The sequence below is a fragment of the Selaginella moellendorffii genome, unplaced genomic scaffold (assembly GCF_000143415.4).
Source record: "Selaginella moellendorffii unplaced genomic scaffold, v1.0 SELMOscaffold_10, whole genome shotgun sequence".
Classification (NCBI taxonomy): Eukaryota; Viridiplantae; Streptophyta; class Lycopodiopsida; order Selaginellales; family Selaginellaceae; genus Selaginella; species Selaginella moellendorffii.
In genome coordinates, this window is record NW_003314271.1 from 2,276,248 (window position 1) to 2,288,640 (window position 12,393).

Sequence of the window (12,393 nt, forward strand, 5' to 3'; positions counted from 1 at the left end):
CTGATACGTCAGCGTGCTATTGGCTCCACGGCTGGCTCGCATTGTGGCCATGTCACCAAGGAGGTTTTTATGATCGATGGAGGGTCGTGCCTTGCAAGAACCGGCACGTCGGGAAGGACCGGTCCCACGCATCGGTCAATGATTCGCAGGAACCTCCGGTCCATTAAACTAACCACGACTGCCAAGGCAATAACAACACGTCGTTCGCACGCCCGGATTTTTAAGCGCGCGAACGGTTCTTCTGTTGGGCTGAAATATACTCTTTACACTGGGCGAATATTCTAACACATGGCCTAAAAAAGAATCGTTTCTAACGGAGAAAATTGTGCGAGAGACGATTCTGCTACTTTCGCAAGCCGACGGAATATTCTCCAAGGAAGAACCCTAAAACGAAGAAGAAGCTAATGCTCTTGTGCTGCTGCCGCTAGCTTGAGGTTATTCTTCTCGCGGCGATCCAAGTACTCGAGAAATCCAGCTCCGGCCAATGCCATAAGCGTCACTCCTTGCGCGTGGACCCTGAATCGCAGCAAAGATTCGATTACATTTCTTCTTTCTTGCGATCGATCGAACTCTTACCTGGCGTGGAGCAATTTGAGACTCAATTTCTCGTGTGGCTTGGACAGATTCCACAAGATCGAGGAGCCAAGCGTGGTGCCCCAAAAAGTACCTGGAGATAATCGATTGGATCGTCATCGATGAGACAACGCACTGCTCTTACCGATCGTCTTGAGCTTGTTCTCGCGCACCCAGGAGCTAACCCGGCTCACAGTGCTACCGCCACTGCCGCTGGAAATGGATTCTTCGCCGCGAGACATCGTCAATGAAGCCATGCGCTCCCCTTGATTCTCCAGCTCCTTTTAAATCGCGATGAACAGAGAGGCCGGTCGCGAAGTAACCACTGGAATTGCCAAAAACGAAGAGACCTAGCAGCCATTCGCTTCCAACGTGGCGGCGGCCAAGTACTCAACGCGTCAGACCTCCATGCACCACGTGGCACTCTCGATGCTTGACACGTCATTAAGGTTACAGCCATTGGATCAATAACAAGAGAGACGTTGGGAAATTTTGAAATGGGGAGGCTAGGGTTTGTGGGATCGCTGGAGAGGCGCGGAATGCCGCTGCAGAGATCGAGGTAAATAAATAGGAGTAGCCGAGAATGGCAGCTGCGGCGCTCGATCTGGCGCTACGCTTCGGTGAAACGCCGACGCTGGACGTTTTCGAGGACGACACGACGATTCCCCGGAGGAAGAAGAGGCGCTCTTCGGCCAGACGAGTAAGCTTCGCCGAGATTCAGACCGTCCATGTCTTTCCTAGGGACGATGAGTACGCAACTCCTCCTGGAGGAGTAGTGGAGGTTGCCTCTCAGCCTCTACGCAAATCTCCAAGGCTTGCCGCTAGGAGCCAATCTCTAGACTCCACAGACCATAATCCCATCGCCAACGCCGCGTAAGTTTGTTTGCTTTCTAGGAAGATAAAAACTGACGCTCCACAATGAATGTAGATCTGAGGATGATGAGGAGGCTGCTGGCCCAGTTGATATCAATCACATCGTTCAAGCCAACCTGGGATCTCCTTCTCTCGAGGACGATATCACGTTGGATAGCACAACGTTTTCAGCTAAACTCTGTCGATTCAACGACGATGACACAGCGGCTGAAGCAGAGGAGGTCTCCAGGCGTCCCGGATCACTGGAAAGTGATATGAGCTTCACGGTGCAAAATCCTCGAAGACCACCAGAGGCAGTGCCAACAGATTCGCCGCCAGTTTCTCTCGATCGGACCCTGTCAATGCAGTACACGGAGATGGTTGACGCTGGGGCACTGGCTCAAAAGCGTCGGAGAGTTTTCAGAGCTTCTCCTCGTTTCAAGGGGAAGGAAAACAGGAGTCCACTATCTTCAGCGAGATCCGTCCCACCGAAGAAGCTCCAGGACATCACTGTACCTCAAGTCACTTCGAGTCCATCATCTCCTGCGAGAGCAATCCCACCGAAGAAGCTCCAGGATATCATGGTACCTCAAGTACTTTCAAGTCCAAGTCCATCATCACCTGCGAAGGCAATCACAGCGAAGAAGCTCGAAGGCATCACTCTACCTCAAAGTCCACCAATTCCTGAGAGATCCACCACACCGAAGAAGCTCCAAGACATCACGGTAACACCCCAAGTGACTGCACGTACATTATCTCCTGTAAAAGCAACCGCACCAGAGCAACACCAGGACATCACAGTCACTCCTCAAGTGCCTTCGAGTCCACCGTTTCCGACGTCAATAGCGCCGGAAGAGCTCAAGGGTACGGTTACAGCTCAAGTTCCTCTTCAAGATCCTTCCGCTGTGGCGAGCCCTAACATCCAAATGAATTCCAAGTTGCCCGCTGTCGACCAGGAGAAGGAACTTGCTGAGTTGCGAAGCGAACTCCAGGTATTGTCTTCTGCTAGTTTTTTTGGCTTCTTCTGAAGAAAAATGAATTACAGGAAATGCACGATAAGAACGAACAACTGAAAGCAATCATGAAAGAACTGGAAGACCAGAAACGAGTGTTTTCACTGACGTCGGAGTCGTGCAAGATGGAGCACTTCAAACGTCGAATGATTCACAAAATACAGGTTAGATCTACTGTATAAAGAGCTTTTTTTTTCTTAGTGCTTCATAACAGGGCTGGCACATTACCCGACTCGTCAGCGAGCGAGACAGTTATAAGCTTGATATAAGCCACGGCTACAGGGTGAACCAAAGGTATTATTTCGTAGCGTTTTTTTCCTGTTCATGCTAAAGACTGCAACAGCATAACCATTGAAGGAAAGGGATCAGCTTCCTCTGCGTGGATCCAATTAACACCTGATTTGAACTTCATTGAAAAGGTTATTTGGACTTGCGGTTCAACGTTCTTTACTCACATGGATGAAAGTTTTACAGGGATTTCCTCGTATGAATTCGGCGCTTCTGTTTCAGTCGTTGCTACCTGCTGAGAAGCACCGAGTTAAGCAGCTTAAAAGCCTTCCAGCAGCCATGCAGGTATGGGTTGTTTTGATTCACTCTGTATGTTTTTCTCATTGTCTTTTTAATTGTTATAGCAAAGCAGCGATCTGGTTACGAACTTGATCCAAGTCGCCACGGAGGCTAGAGATTGTCGAGCACATCATCGGTGCTTGGATTCGGTTCTTTTCACGCTCAATAAAGGTTCGTTTGCTGATTCTATTAAACTCATTTTATGAATCCTCCATTTTTCAGACCACGGGATATGTTTGCAATACGACTTCATGAACTATAGATTGCGCCTGAAGATAACACTTGTTTTCTCGTTGCAATCACTCTGCACGTAAGCTCTTCTTAGCATGTTTTTTAAATTGATGTTCTGTGTCTCTCAGTGGGCAATATCCAAAAGCCATCATGCCTTGTGAGGTACTTGTGGACTCGACAAGGAGAACACAGAGTGTTATTACAGAGGAGGACTTAAACACCGCAATTTACTCTCTTCCTGCCGGATATCAAAGGTTTCACCGTATATGTGCGTGCGTAGCTACATTCCTTCCGTGACTGGTTCTGACACTTGTATCCGGCGCTGTAATTAACGACTCTCGCTTTCTCGATTCTCGACTTCATTCCTGGGATCTCTTGCGTTTAAGAATGTTCTGCAGGAGGTCATCCAGTACATGGAGCAGCTGCGCATTTGCCTCTGGATTTTTGAGCACCAATACCATGTGTGGAAGAGCCGCAATCCGGCCTTCCATCGCTGCAAGGTACTTGTTATAGAGTTTGAGTTTGAGAGTGCACTGATATCTTACCAGATGCCTTACCAGATGCTTTGGAATTGTTCACCCCCGTATCAACGCCGATTATCGGACACACGGACGCTGGCAGATGGTTTGCAGCAGCGAAATCGTGGTACCTGTTACATGAAAGTTTTCAGTTGCATAATTCGTTTGACGTGTAAACTACCATTTCTCCAGTTCTAGCTTCTGCTTTGGTTGGAACAAGGTGTAAACAAGGATAACCCCTTCTGCGTTGCTGGCTACTGCTGGATGGTAAGCTTCATATCTACACAAAAAAAAGTAATCAGACTGAAAGTACGTTTGCAGGGTGACGAGGATTACCTTGCGTCTCCAGAACAGTCCCAGAGCTCCAAAGTTGTGTTTTTATTGATCGAGAGTTCCTGGATTCTAAGGAACAACGAAACAAGTCACGGTAAGCTCTCTCGATCAGCACGGTTTTTCTTTACCTGACTCCCACGGTGGGTGTGTATCGTCGCCCAGATTCCCATGGCGCTCCAGCCAGGGCTCTCGCCAACGCCGTCTTGCCGCTGCATTTTGGACCAACGATGCAAACCTTGAGCACCTTGGAAGTTGGGTAGTTTCTCCTCGCTTCTTCCGCTCCTCTCATTTTTTTTCTCTTTTATGTTTTACTTTAGGGTTCTTCAGCAATGCATTGGTGAGGAAGGGACAAAAAATGGGCAACACATCGTCCATGCTCACGCAGTACGATATTGAGGAGGTCCAGAGCCACTGCAAAGGAATCTGTAAGTGTTCTTCGATCAATTAGCTGGGCTCCAGAAACAATGTCTTTTTTCTCTCCAGTCTCGCAGAGAGAAATCATCTCTTTGTACGAAAGGTTTTGCATTTTGGATCGCTCTGGCAAAGGCTTCATCCTCGAGGACGAGTTCATGGCAGTTCCCGAGTTTGCATTGAATCCTCTAGCTCAGGTGAATGGCTCTTTCTAGCTTTTTCGTGATCTCCTCCATGCCTTTGATTTTTCCAGAGACTCCTCAGGATACTCGAGGGCGTGAATTTCAAGGAATTTGTTCTGCTGCTGTCGGCATTCAGTCCCCGAGCCAGCTTCAAGGAGAAGATGGAGTGTAAGGAACTCCTTCCGCTTTTCCCATCGCCTTATGGTGTTTCTTTTTCAGTCATTTTTAAGGTGTATGATTCCGATGGCGATGGGAAAGTGACAACAAGTGACATATTGGGAGTCCTTCGTGATCTTTCTGGTTCTTTCCTCACCGAGAAGCAGCGAGAGGTAAAAGCAAGCGCTTCCTTCTCTGTCGTTTCACAGCTTTCTCCTGTTTGCCTAGCAAGTCGTGATCCAAGCGCTGGATCAAGCAGGGTTCTCATCTGGCTGCATGCTCACTTACGAAGACTTCGTGAAGGTAAGTACCCAAGCTTCTTAAGTTCACATAGCTTTGCCGCCTTTGTGTCCCCTAGGTGCTTGTCAAGGCAAATCTTAAAATGGAGGTGGAAGTTCCTGTGGATTGAGCACGAAGAAACAATGCACGATCCCACTAGTCCAAGCATCTCCATGAGAGAGGATCGTTGCGTGAGTTTAGATAATGTCTCAGTAAAAGCAGTGTGTAATCTTATGTCTTGAGTGAGTTCCAAAATGGCAGGGTCGTGAGGAGTCCGGTTCATCAAAGAAACTCTGGAAATAATTCAGCGTTTTCAAAAAAGCGGTGCTTGCAAGCTGATTTATTTTTACTTTTCTAAATCACAAATTCTAAACTCAGAAAAATAACCTTAACGAAGTATTAGAACATTACTTTCAACACCCCAATAGGAAAATGCCCAGATTTTAGCACTGTTACCCAAACTGAAGCCGCCACCTGGTGTTTTGCTTTTTACTACACGTTAAGGATATTGACAACGTTTGCTGACAAATTCCAAATTTACGATTTCATTTATAGTTGACACGTAATCTAGACTTCTTGCGTGGCTTTCTTGCAAATTTTAGGATGCGATGCCACACGGCACCTGTAAAGAACAAGCACCACAAGAACTTACTTAGGAACTTACCAATACTTTAATTAAAGTCCACTGATACAGGAATGCACTTCGGTCCAAATATTTTTGAAGGACCAGATACAGCATATGCCGATCCGATGGCCTCAAAAATATATAACAGCCTTCCCTCTCTCCCACAATGTGGTGTGAGCTTTGATTTTGGGTGAGAGGAGGAAAGAAGACGTGCTAGGGTTTCATCCATCGGAGCAGTGGATCGATCGGCGCCGTGACCGCCGCGAGAGAGATTCTTGCTTCGTCCTGCATTGTATCGTCGGGGCGATCGATCATGCATCAGGTACACCTCCTTTCCGCGCTCTGCGATTTCATCCCCGTGCACAGGAGGAGCACCAGGAGCACAAGGAGCACAAGGAGGGCGATCATCTCCTCATCCTCGAGGGCGACGCCATCACGTATGTGGCAGTCCCGGACAAGGGAAGGATCTGCTTTGTGGATCACCACACGGGGACCTGGGCGCCTCTCCCCGAGTCCGAGCGCTGCTGCCTCAAGGAGAGCCAACACGTCCACGCTCATGTCCATCACGGGGACACCACCGAGGATGTTCTGCTCGAGCAGGTATGGAATTGGCGTGGCTGGACGATTGACAGGCTTGCTCTTGGGTGGCAGTGCGTGGAGGAGGCATGCTGGGCTCTCCCCATGTCTTGGAACGAGCTCACTTCATCGCACAGGGACGAGCACAAGCACGACGACGACTGTGGCCACAACCAGATCCCTCACGGTGATCACTACGACTTCCTGGTGCCCAAGCAGGATGGATCCTACGCGCTCGTCCGAGATGCCGGGGATTCCCAGTACGAGCACGGCCGCCTAGTCAAGGTGGGAGAGTCGCTGGGAAAGCTCAAGCGGCGGCCGAAGCAGCAGCTGATGGATATCTTCAGCTACCAGACCACCGACGGCAGAGGTTACGAGATTCTGGCTGAGGAGGACGATGCGGTGGTACACTCGCCCAGGCTTGCCGAGAACATCCTAAGCATTCCAGAGAACTTCCAGCAAGTTACGCGGACTGTGTTGAGCGTGATGGGTCTTTGCTGCCCCTCGGAGGTTCCTCTTGTCAGGAAAATCTTGGAGCCTTTACCCGGTGTCAAGGAGGTCTCGGTGAACTACACGTCGCGCAGTGTGACAGTTGTTCACGACAAGCTCTTGACACCTGAAGGACGTCTAGGTAGACAGCTTTATCTTCCGTGCTTACTCTGTTTTCTTCTCATCCTTCATTCTTGTCTTTCTCCAGTCAAAGCACTCAACGAAGCCAGGCTAGACGCAAGTTTACATCGTCGTGGAGAGCTGAAGAAGGCCAACAAGTGGCCCAGTCCGTGGACCATTTGCTGCGGTATTCTACTGCTTGTATCCTTTTTCAAACACTTCTGGAACCCTTTGAAATGGATGGCTATCGGAGCCGTGGCTGTTGGTATACCGCCGATTCTTATGCGGAGCATAGCATCTCTAAGACGCTGGATTCTAGACATTAACATTCTTATGCTCATAGCAGGTACGATGAGTTGACAGGAAAGCAGGCTTTCCAGTGTCTGATGATGAAACGTTAGATCAGTCGGCGGCGCTATTGCTCTAGCTGACTACATTGAAGCTGGATCGATCGTATTTCTGTTTACTCTAGCTGAGTGGCTGGAAGGACGATCGAGCGAGCAGGTAAGCTGTTCTTGTTTTTCGTTTTGTTTGTCCTTGCTCTTTATGACACTCGTCGTGGTGTCTCAGGCGCGTTCCGCACTGGCGTCCGGTCTGGATGTCCCTCGGAACGCCATCCTTGCCGAAACCGGGGCGATGGTCTCCGTTGACGAAGTGAAACTTGGATCATCAATTGCTGTCAAAGCTGGGGAGATGATTCCCGTAGACGGGACTATCCTGTCGGGAGGGTGCTCTTTGGATGAAAGCAGCTTGACTGGTGAATCAAAACCTGTCGAGAAGACTTGCGGAAGCGAGGTTTGGGCTGGAACAGTGAATTTGGCTGGTACGAGGATTTATTCTTACGGTTCACTTTCGAAACTAACGTCATCCATGTCTGCAGGCTACATCACCGTGCAAACCACTGCACTTGCTGAAGACTCGGCTGTCTCAAGAATGATCAAACTCGTGGAGGAAGCTCAAGCAAAACGATCTCACTTCGAGCAGCTTGTGGAGAAGTTTGCAAAATTCTACACTCCTGGTAACTCGACAAAATCTCTGTGCCATTGCTAATACAGCGTTGCTCCGCGACAGTTTTGGTGGCGACAGCTCTTGGTCTGGCACTCATTCCGTTGATAGCGCACGTTCGCAATGAGAAGCACTGGCTGTACTTAGCTCTCGTTCTGCTCGTTGTGGCTTGCCCGTGTGCTTTAGTCCTTTCGACGCCCGTCGCAGTCGCCTGCGGAATACAACACGCAGCAAGACTTGGAGTCGTGATCAAGGGTGGAAGCTACCTTGAAATCCTGGCCAAGATCAAATGCTTAGCTATGGACAAGACGGGAACACTGACAGAGGGACACTTCCGCGTTTCCGAAGTTGTGGCTGTTGGTGAAACCGAAGATCTGCAACAAATCTTGTATTGGTACGTTTGATTTTCCTGCTGTGTGTTGCTGATATAGTGTTTCTTGTTGCGCAGGTTGGCGAGTGTTGAAAGTAGATCGAGCCATCCAATGGCCGCTGCACTCGTCACGTACGCTAGCTTACAAGATGTTGTTCCATCGAAGTCCGTTACAGACTTTCAGATCATTGAAGGCGAAGGTGTGTCCGCCGTTGTGGATGGGCACTTGATAGAGATTGGTAACGCGCGATTAGCATCTCGCCTTGGCTGGAGCAATACAGGTTCTATCGGCTCCTCTTTCCGTGGACTTGTAATCTAACTGTTAGTTTTTCTCCAGCCATTACGAAGCTAGCGACTCAAACAGCAACCATCGGCTGGGTTGGAAAGGATCACCAGCTCCTGGCAGTTTTCAGCCTCGAGGATCATGTACGGGAGGAAGCAGCAGAAGCAGTGCGGAGTCTAAAGGTTTACCTTTGAGCTTTTTTTCCGTGTTTGCTCACAAGCTGTCTTTTGTTTATGGCAGCGTCTGAACGTCCAGATTCATATGTTGACTGGGGATAACAATGAGACGGCCCAGGACGTCCAGAGCAAAGTAAGCTTCGATTTCGTCTTGTATCTTCGAGGGGTCACTTGAACTATCTCCACTACAGTTGGGAGGAGTCACTGTGCACGCCGGTCTTCTCCCTCAGGACAAAGTCAGAATCATCCAAGAGCTGAAAGAAAACGCCGGTGTGACGGGAATGATAGGGGATGGGATAAACGATGCCCCGGCTTTAGCAGCAGCGGACGTAGGATTCGCCATGGGTCTAGCCGGATCAGCAGTGGCAATGGAGACATCGGACGTTTTCCTGATGACCGACGATCTCCGGAAGCTGGGCTTGGTGGTGAGCCTGGGAAGGAGAGTCCGCACCAAAGTTATACAGAACGTTGTCATCTCGGTAGGCCTCAAAGCCGCAATGCTGGCACTCTCGTTCGCTGGCTATGGCTACCTGTGGATGGCTGTCCTGGTAGACGTCGGGGCGTGCTTGCTGGTGATCTCAAACAGCACGCTCTTGCTCCGTGGAACAGGGAAGACGAGATCGTCGGGCAACCACCATCGCCATGGAAAGAATTGCAAGGATCACGACCACGATCAGCACAGTAGTAAACAGTCCTCCAAGGACGACGATCACGCTGAAAGAACACAGTGCTCAGATCACGAGCATGCCGCTGAAAAGCACCAGCTCCATCGCCACCATAGCCATGACCATACCCAGCAGGATCAAACACACTCGCACTGCAAGAACGCTTGTGGCAAAGGCCAATCGTGCTGCAGCGTGCCAAAGATATAAACAAAGTCTCCATTTCGTTCACTCTTGCTTACTCAGGACTTTTTTCTCCAGGCTTCATACATAAACGGCCACGACCATTGTCTGTTGATTCTCTTTTTGATTGCATTGCATTATTGCTAGCATTGTTGAAATCATTCGTGTCATTTTTTTATTTGATTTGAGTAGGCATTTACAAATCCTAAGTGTTGATAACTTTTTTAGTTTTGACTTAGTCAGTTTTCATTTTGCGTTCAGTTATGGGTTTATGCTGATGCAAGAGAGTACAAGCATCCTTAATAAATATCATCCCATTGCAATGGTACTTTATACAACTAATTGAAATAAACTACTTCACCATAATAATGTTTAGGGTTTTGAGACATATTTCTTAAATGCTATTAAAGGGTGATTATGTTACCACCACTTTGTTGTTAAAGCAAAATAATTTAGTTATCCATATTATTTACTAAGCCTTCAAGTTTCAAATTTACAATTTTGAAGTTGTTCATCACTTTAAGAGTTCAATATGATGTTGGTGCTCTCTCTCTCTCTCTCTCTCTCTCTCTCTCTCTCTCTCTCTCTCTCTCTCTCTCTCTCTCTCTCTCTCTCTCTCTCTCTCTCTCTCTCTCTCTCTCTCTCTCTCTCTCTAATATTGTTTTAACATTTGTGGATTTTTTAAACAAGGGTTTATACTATTAATAATTGTTATGTTTGATATTCAGTATCCACAAGATGCAAAGCTAAATTTGCATTCTTTAGATAATGTTGGGGAGGATTAAAAAAAGTGTTAAGATGTGAATCCAAGGGATTTGTGATGGCTTTAAGAATCTTGTATCATTTGTCAATAACTTACATTTATATGCTTAATATCACTTTAAAAATAACCTTCTTTATTTTGTAGGGATTGATATAAATGATTATTTATTCTTAATAGTGATTTTGGTTTTCATTTCAGACTTCCTCAACTCTCCTATTTTAAGATATCCTTATATAATTAAAAAGTTGCAGAAGTCTTGTTATTACCTGAAGATACAATAATATGTCATCAAAGTATATATATATATAAGATCATAATACTCCCCTTCATATTATAGAAGGACGGTTGGAATTAATTGTAATTTTTTATTCATTTGAGTTGGTGGCATTCTATTATATAAGGCCTTTTCCTTGACTGCTAGAAATAAATATGTAATTATTGCTTTCGATTATTTAACTTATTTAGTTACTCTTGCTAATGCATCTATAATTATTATTAGATACTTCCTCTTCAATCAAGTGGTATTCCAACATTCTTGTCTAGAGAGGGTGTTTTTGGACAACGATCTTACATTTATACTTGAGGTATGTCATATTTTGATATCTCAATTGGTATAACATATGTTGTTTTCACCCTTTACCCTATAATGATTTACCATAAAATAAGAAACTTAACCTTAAACATGTATATCAAGGGCAATGGAGTGGGACTTGGGTTTTAAAACCTTAAGCCACTAAATAAAGGGATGGACCTAAACTGTAGTATATGTGGTTTTTATCTTTTATTCTATGGTGATTTATTATAGATAACCATGAAATGGAATCTAAACCCTCCATGTGCTATGTATTATATGCCACGTGCCACATGCCATATGTCCAAAGGACAATAGAGTGAAACTTGAATTTCAGGGCTTTAAGCCATTGAATGAAGCCAAACTTCTAAGTATAGAGCCAAGGAGTGATGAGCACATAATAACTCTTGAGCATACATTCTAAGGAGTTTAGGCTCACGAAGCAACTTAGAACAATTCAGCATCCCAATGCTAAAACCAATAGGCAAAATAGAGTCAAATAGAGTCTAGTGCTATTTCAAAGGATATAAATACTCCACTAGCTAGTATGGTGTGGAACTTGAGCTTAAACCCAAGCTAAACATAGAACAAAAACAAAAACGCAAGCAGAAGCAAAACTATGCCTTAGGTTGATTAGCCATGCCTAACCTACCCACTATCTCTACTATACATTTGGAACTACCCCCCCTTACCCCTTGAGGAACACATGCTTTGGGTTTTCACCCAAAGCCTCCCTTAGTACCAAGAATTAGTATCTGGGACAAGTTTGAAACTTATTAGAAATGGAATGCCCCAAGATTGTGAATTTGGATATGGGATAAACACCATTGTGTTCAGGGCAATCTCTACATTTTGTAAATATGCCAAATAAGCAAATCTAGACACTTTCCATAAATAGTATTTAGAACTAAAATGAGACTAACACAAAGGACTTGATAGCGAGGGTGTTTGGCAGACATAATAAGTTATCATCTAGTGATATTGAGGGACTAGTTTCAATATGTGAGGGTTTTTATCAAGCTAGTGCAAAACAGAGCAAAAGAGAACAAATTAGGCCAAATATGTTTGGCTAAATAGACATTTAGGAATTTTATCCTTATGCTCATCCAGCCAAGTACAAATGCAAAATCAAGTTTATTAACACTTGAATAAGAGGGATTCATAAAATATCTAATAATACCGACCTCCTGCTATCGTGGCAATAAGGAAAGAATATCCAAAAAGACTAACCAATAGGTAATTTTCAATACCCAAAGTCATATTCGCGACATTAAGGAAGTGCTAAAAAATAACTCCCACTCCTGGAAGAGAAACTAATTGTAATGCTCCCAACCTAGGTAGAATGGTGCCCCACTTAAGTACCATATAGCTCATTGATCCTCGCCTCGTCATAAAAGCTTGGGCTTTCCCTTTAAAACAGAGGTGGGGAGTTAGAATATTGCTATTATGTCATAG

The 12,393-nt window shown here is 46.0% G+C and overlaps 5 protein-coding genes across 5 annotated transcripts; 3 read left to right on the top strand and 2 right to left on the bottom strand.

The window, feature by feature from the left end:
• Positions 1–289: 289 nt before the first annotated feature.
• LOC9650501 lies at positions 290–923 on the bottom strand. The gene is made up of 3 exons (XM_002968514.2): positions 719–923; positions 577–667; positions 290–516 (listed from the first exon to the last, which is right to left on the bottom strand). Exons 1-3 carry the CDS (start codon positions 828–830, stop codon positions 402–404), a joined length of 318 nt encoding a protein of 105 aa, XP_002968560.1. The 5' UTR covers positions 831–923; the 3' UTR covers positions 290–401.
• A 165-nt stretch (positions 924–1,088) lies between these two features.
• Positions 1,089–3,586, top strand: LOC112345782 (uncharacterized protein DKFZp434B061-like). Its single transcript, XM_024673180.1, has 9 exons — positions 1,089–1,446; positions 1,502–2,417; positions 2,471–2,602; positions 2,653–2,732; positions 2,782–2,857; positions 2,913–3,011; positions 3,071–3,176; positions 3,228–3,315; positions 3,365–3,586. Exons 1-9 carry the CDS (start codon positions 1,157–1,159, stop codon positions 3,531–3,533), a joined length of 1,956 nt encoding a protein of 651 aa, XP_024528948.1. The 5' UTR covers positions 1,089–1,156; the 3' UTR covers positions 3,534–3,586.
• A 9-nt stretch (positions 3,587–3,595) lies between these two features.
• Positions 3,596–4,376, bottom strand: LOC9650502 (intraflagellar transport protein 22). Its single transcript, XM_002968515.1, has 5 exons — positions 4,216–4,376; positions 4,091–4,156; positions 3,936–4,034; positions 3,794–3,885; positions 3,596–3,729 (listed from the first exon to the last, which is right to left on the bottom strand). Exons 1-5 carry the CDS (start codon positions 4,374–4,376, stop codon positions 3,596–3,598), a joined length of 552 nt encoding a protein of 183 aa, XP_002968561.1.
• Positions 4,377–4,404: 28 nt separating this feature from the next.
• LOC9650503 (calcineurin subunit B) lies at positions 4,405–5,511 on the top strand. Its single transcript, XM_002968213.2, has 6 exons — positions 4,405–4,512; positions 4,571–4,695; positions 4,752–4,848; positions 4,900–5,009; positions 5,065–5,139; positions 5,195–5,511. The coding sequence occupies exons 1-6, from the start codon at positions 4,443–4,445 to the stop codon at positions 5,243–5,245; spliced, it is 528 nt and encodes a 175-aa protein (XP_002968259.1). The 5' UTR covers positions 4,405–4,442; the 3' UTR covers positions 5,246–5,511.
• Positions 5,512–5,916: 405 nt separating this feature from the next.
• Positions 5,917–9,652, top strand: LOC9631435 (putative inactive cadmium/zinc-transporting ATPase HMA3). The gene is made up of 12 exons (XM_024673407.1): positions 5,917–6,062; positions 6,107–6,340; positions 6,392–6,947; positions 7,014–7,271; positions 7,332–7,429; positions 7,496–7,748; positions 7,806–7,943; positions 7,997–8,324; positions 8,379–8,581; positions 8,638–8,765; positions 8,824–8,892; positions 8,951–9,652. The coding sequence occupies exons 1-12, from the start codon at positions 6,054–6,056 to the stop codon at positions 9,629–9,631; spliced, it is 2,955 nt and encodes a 984-aa protein (XP_024529175.1). The 5' UTR covers positions 5,917–6,053; the 3' UTR covers positions 9,632–9,652.
• Positions 9,653–12,393: the final 2,741 nt, after the last annotated feature.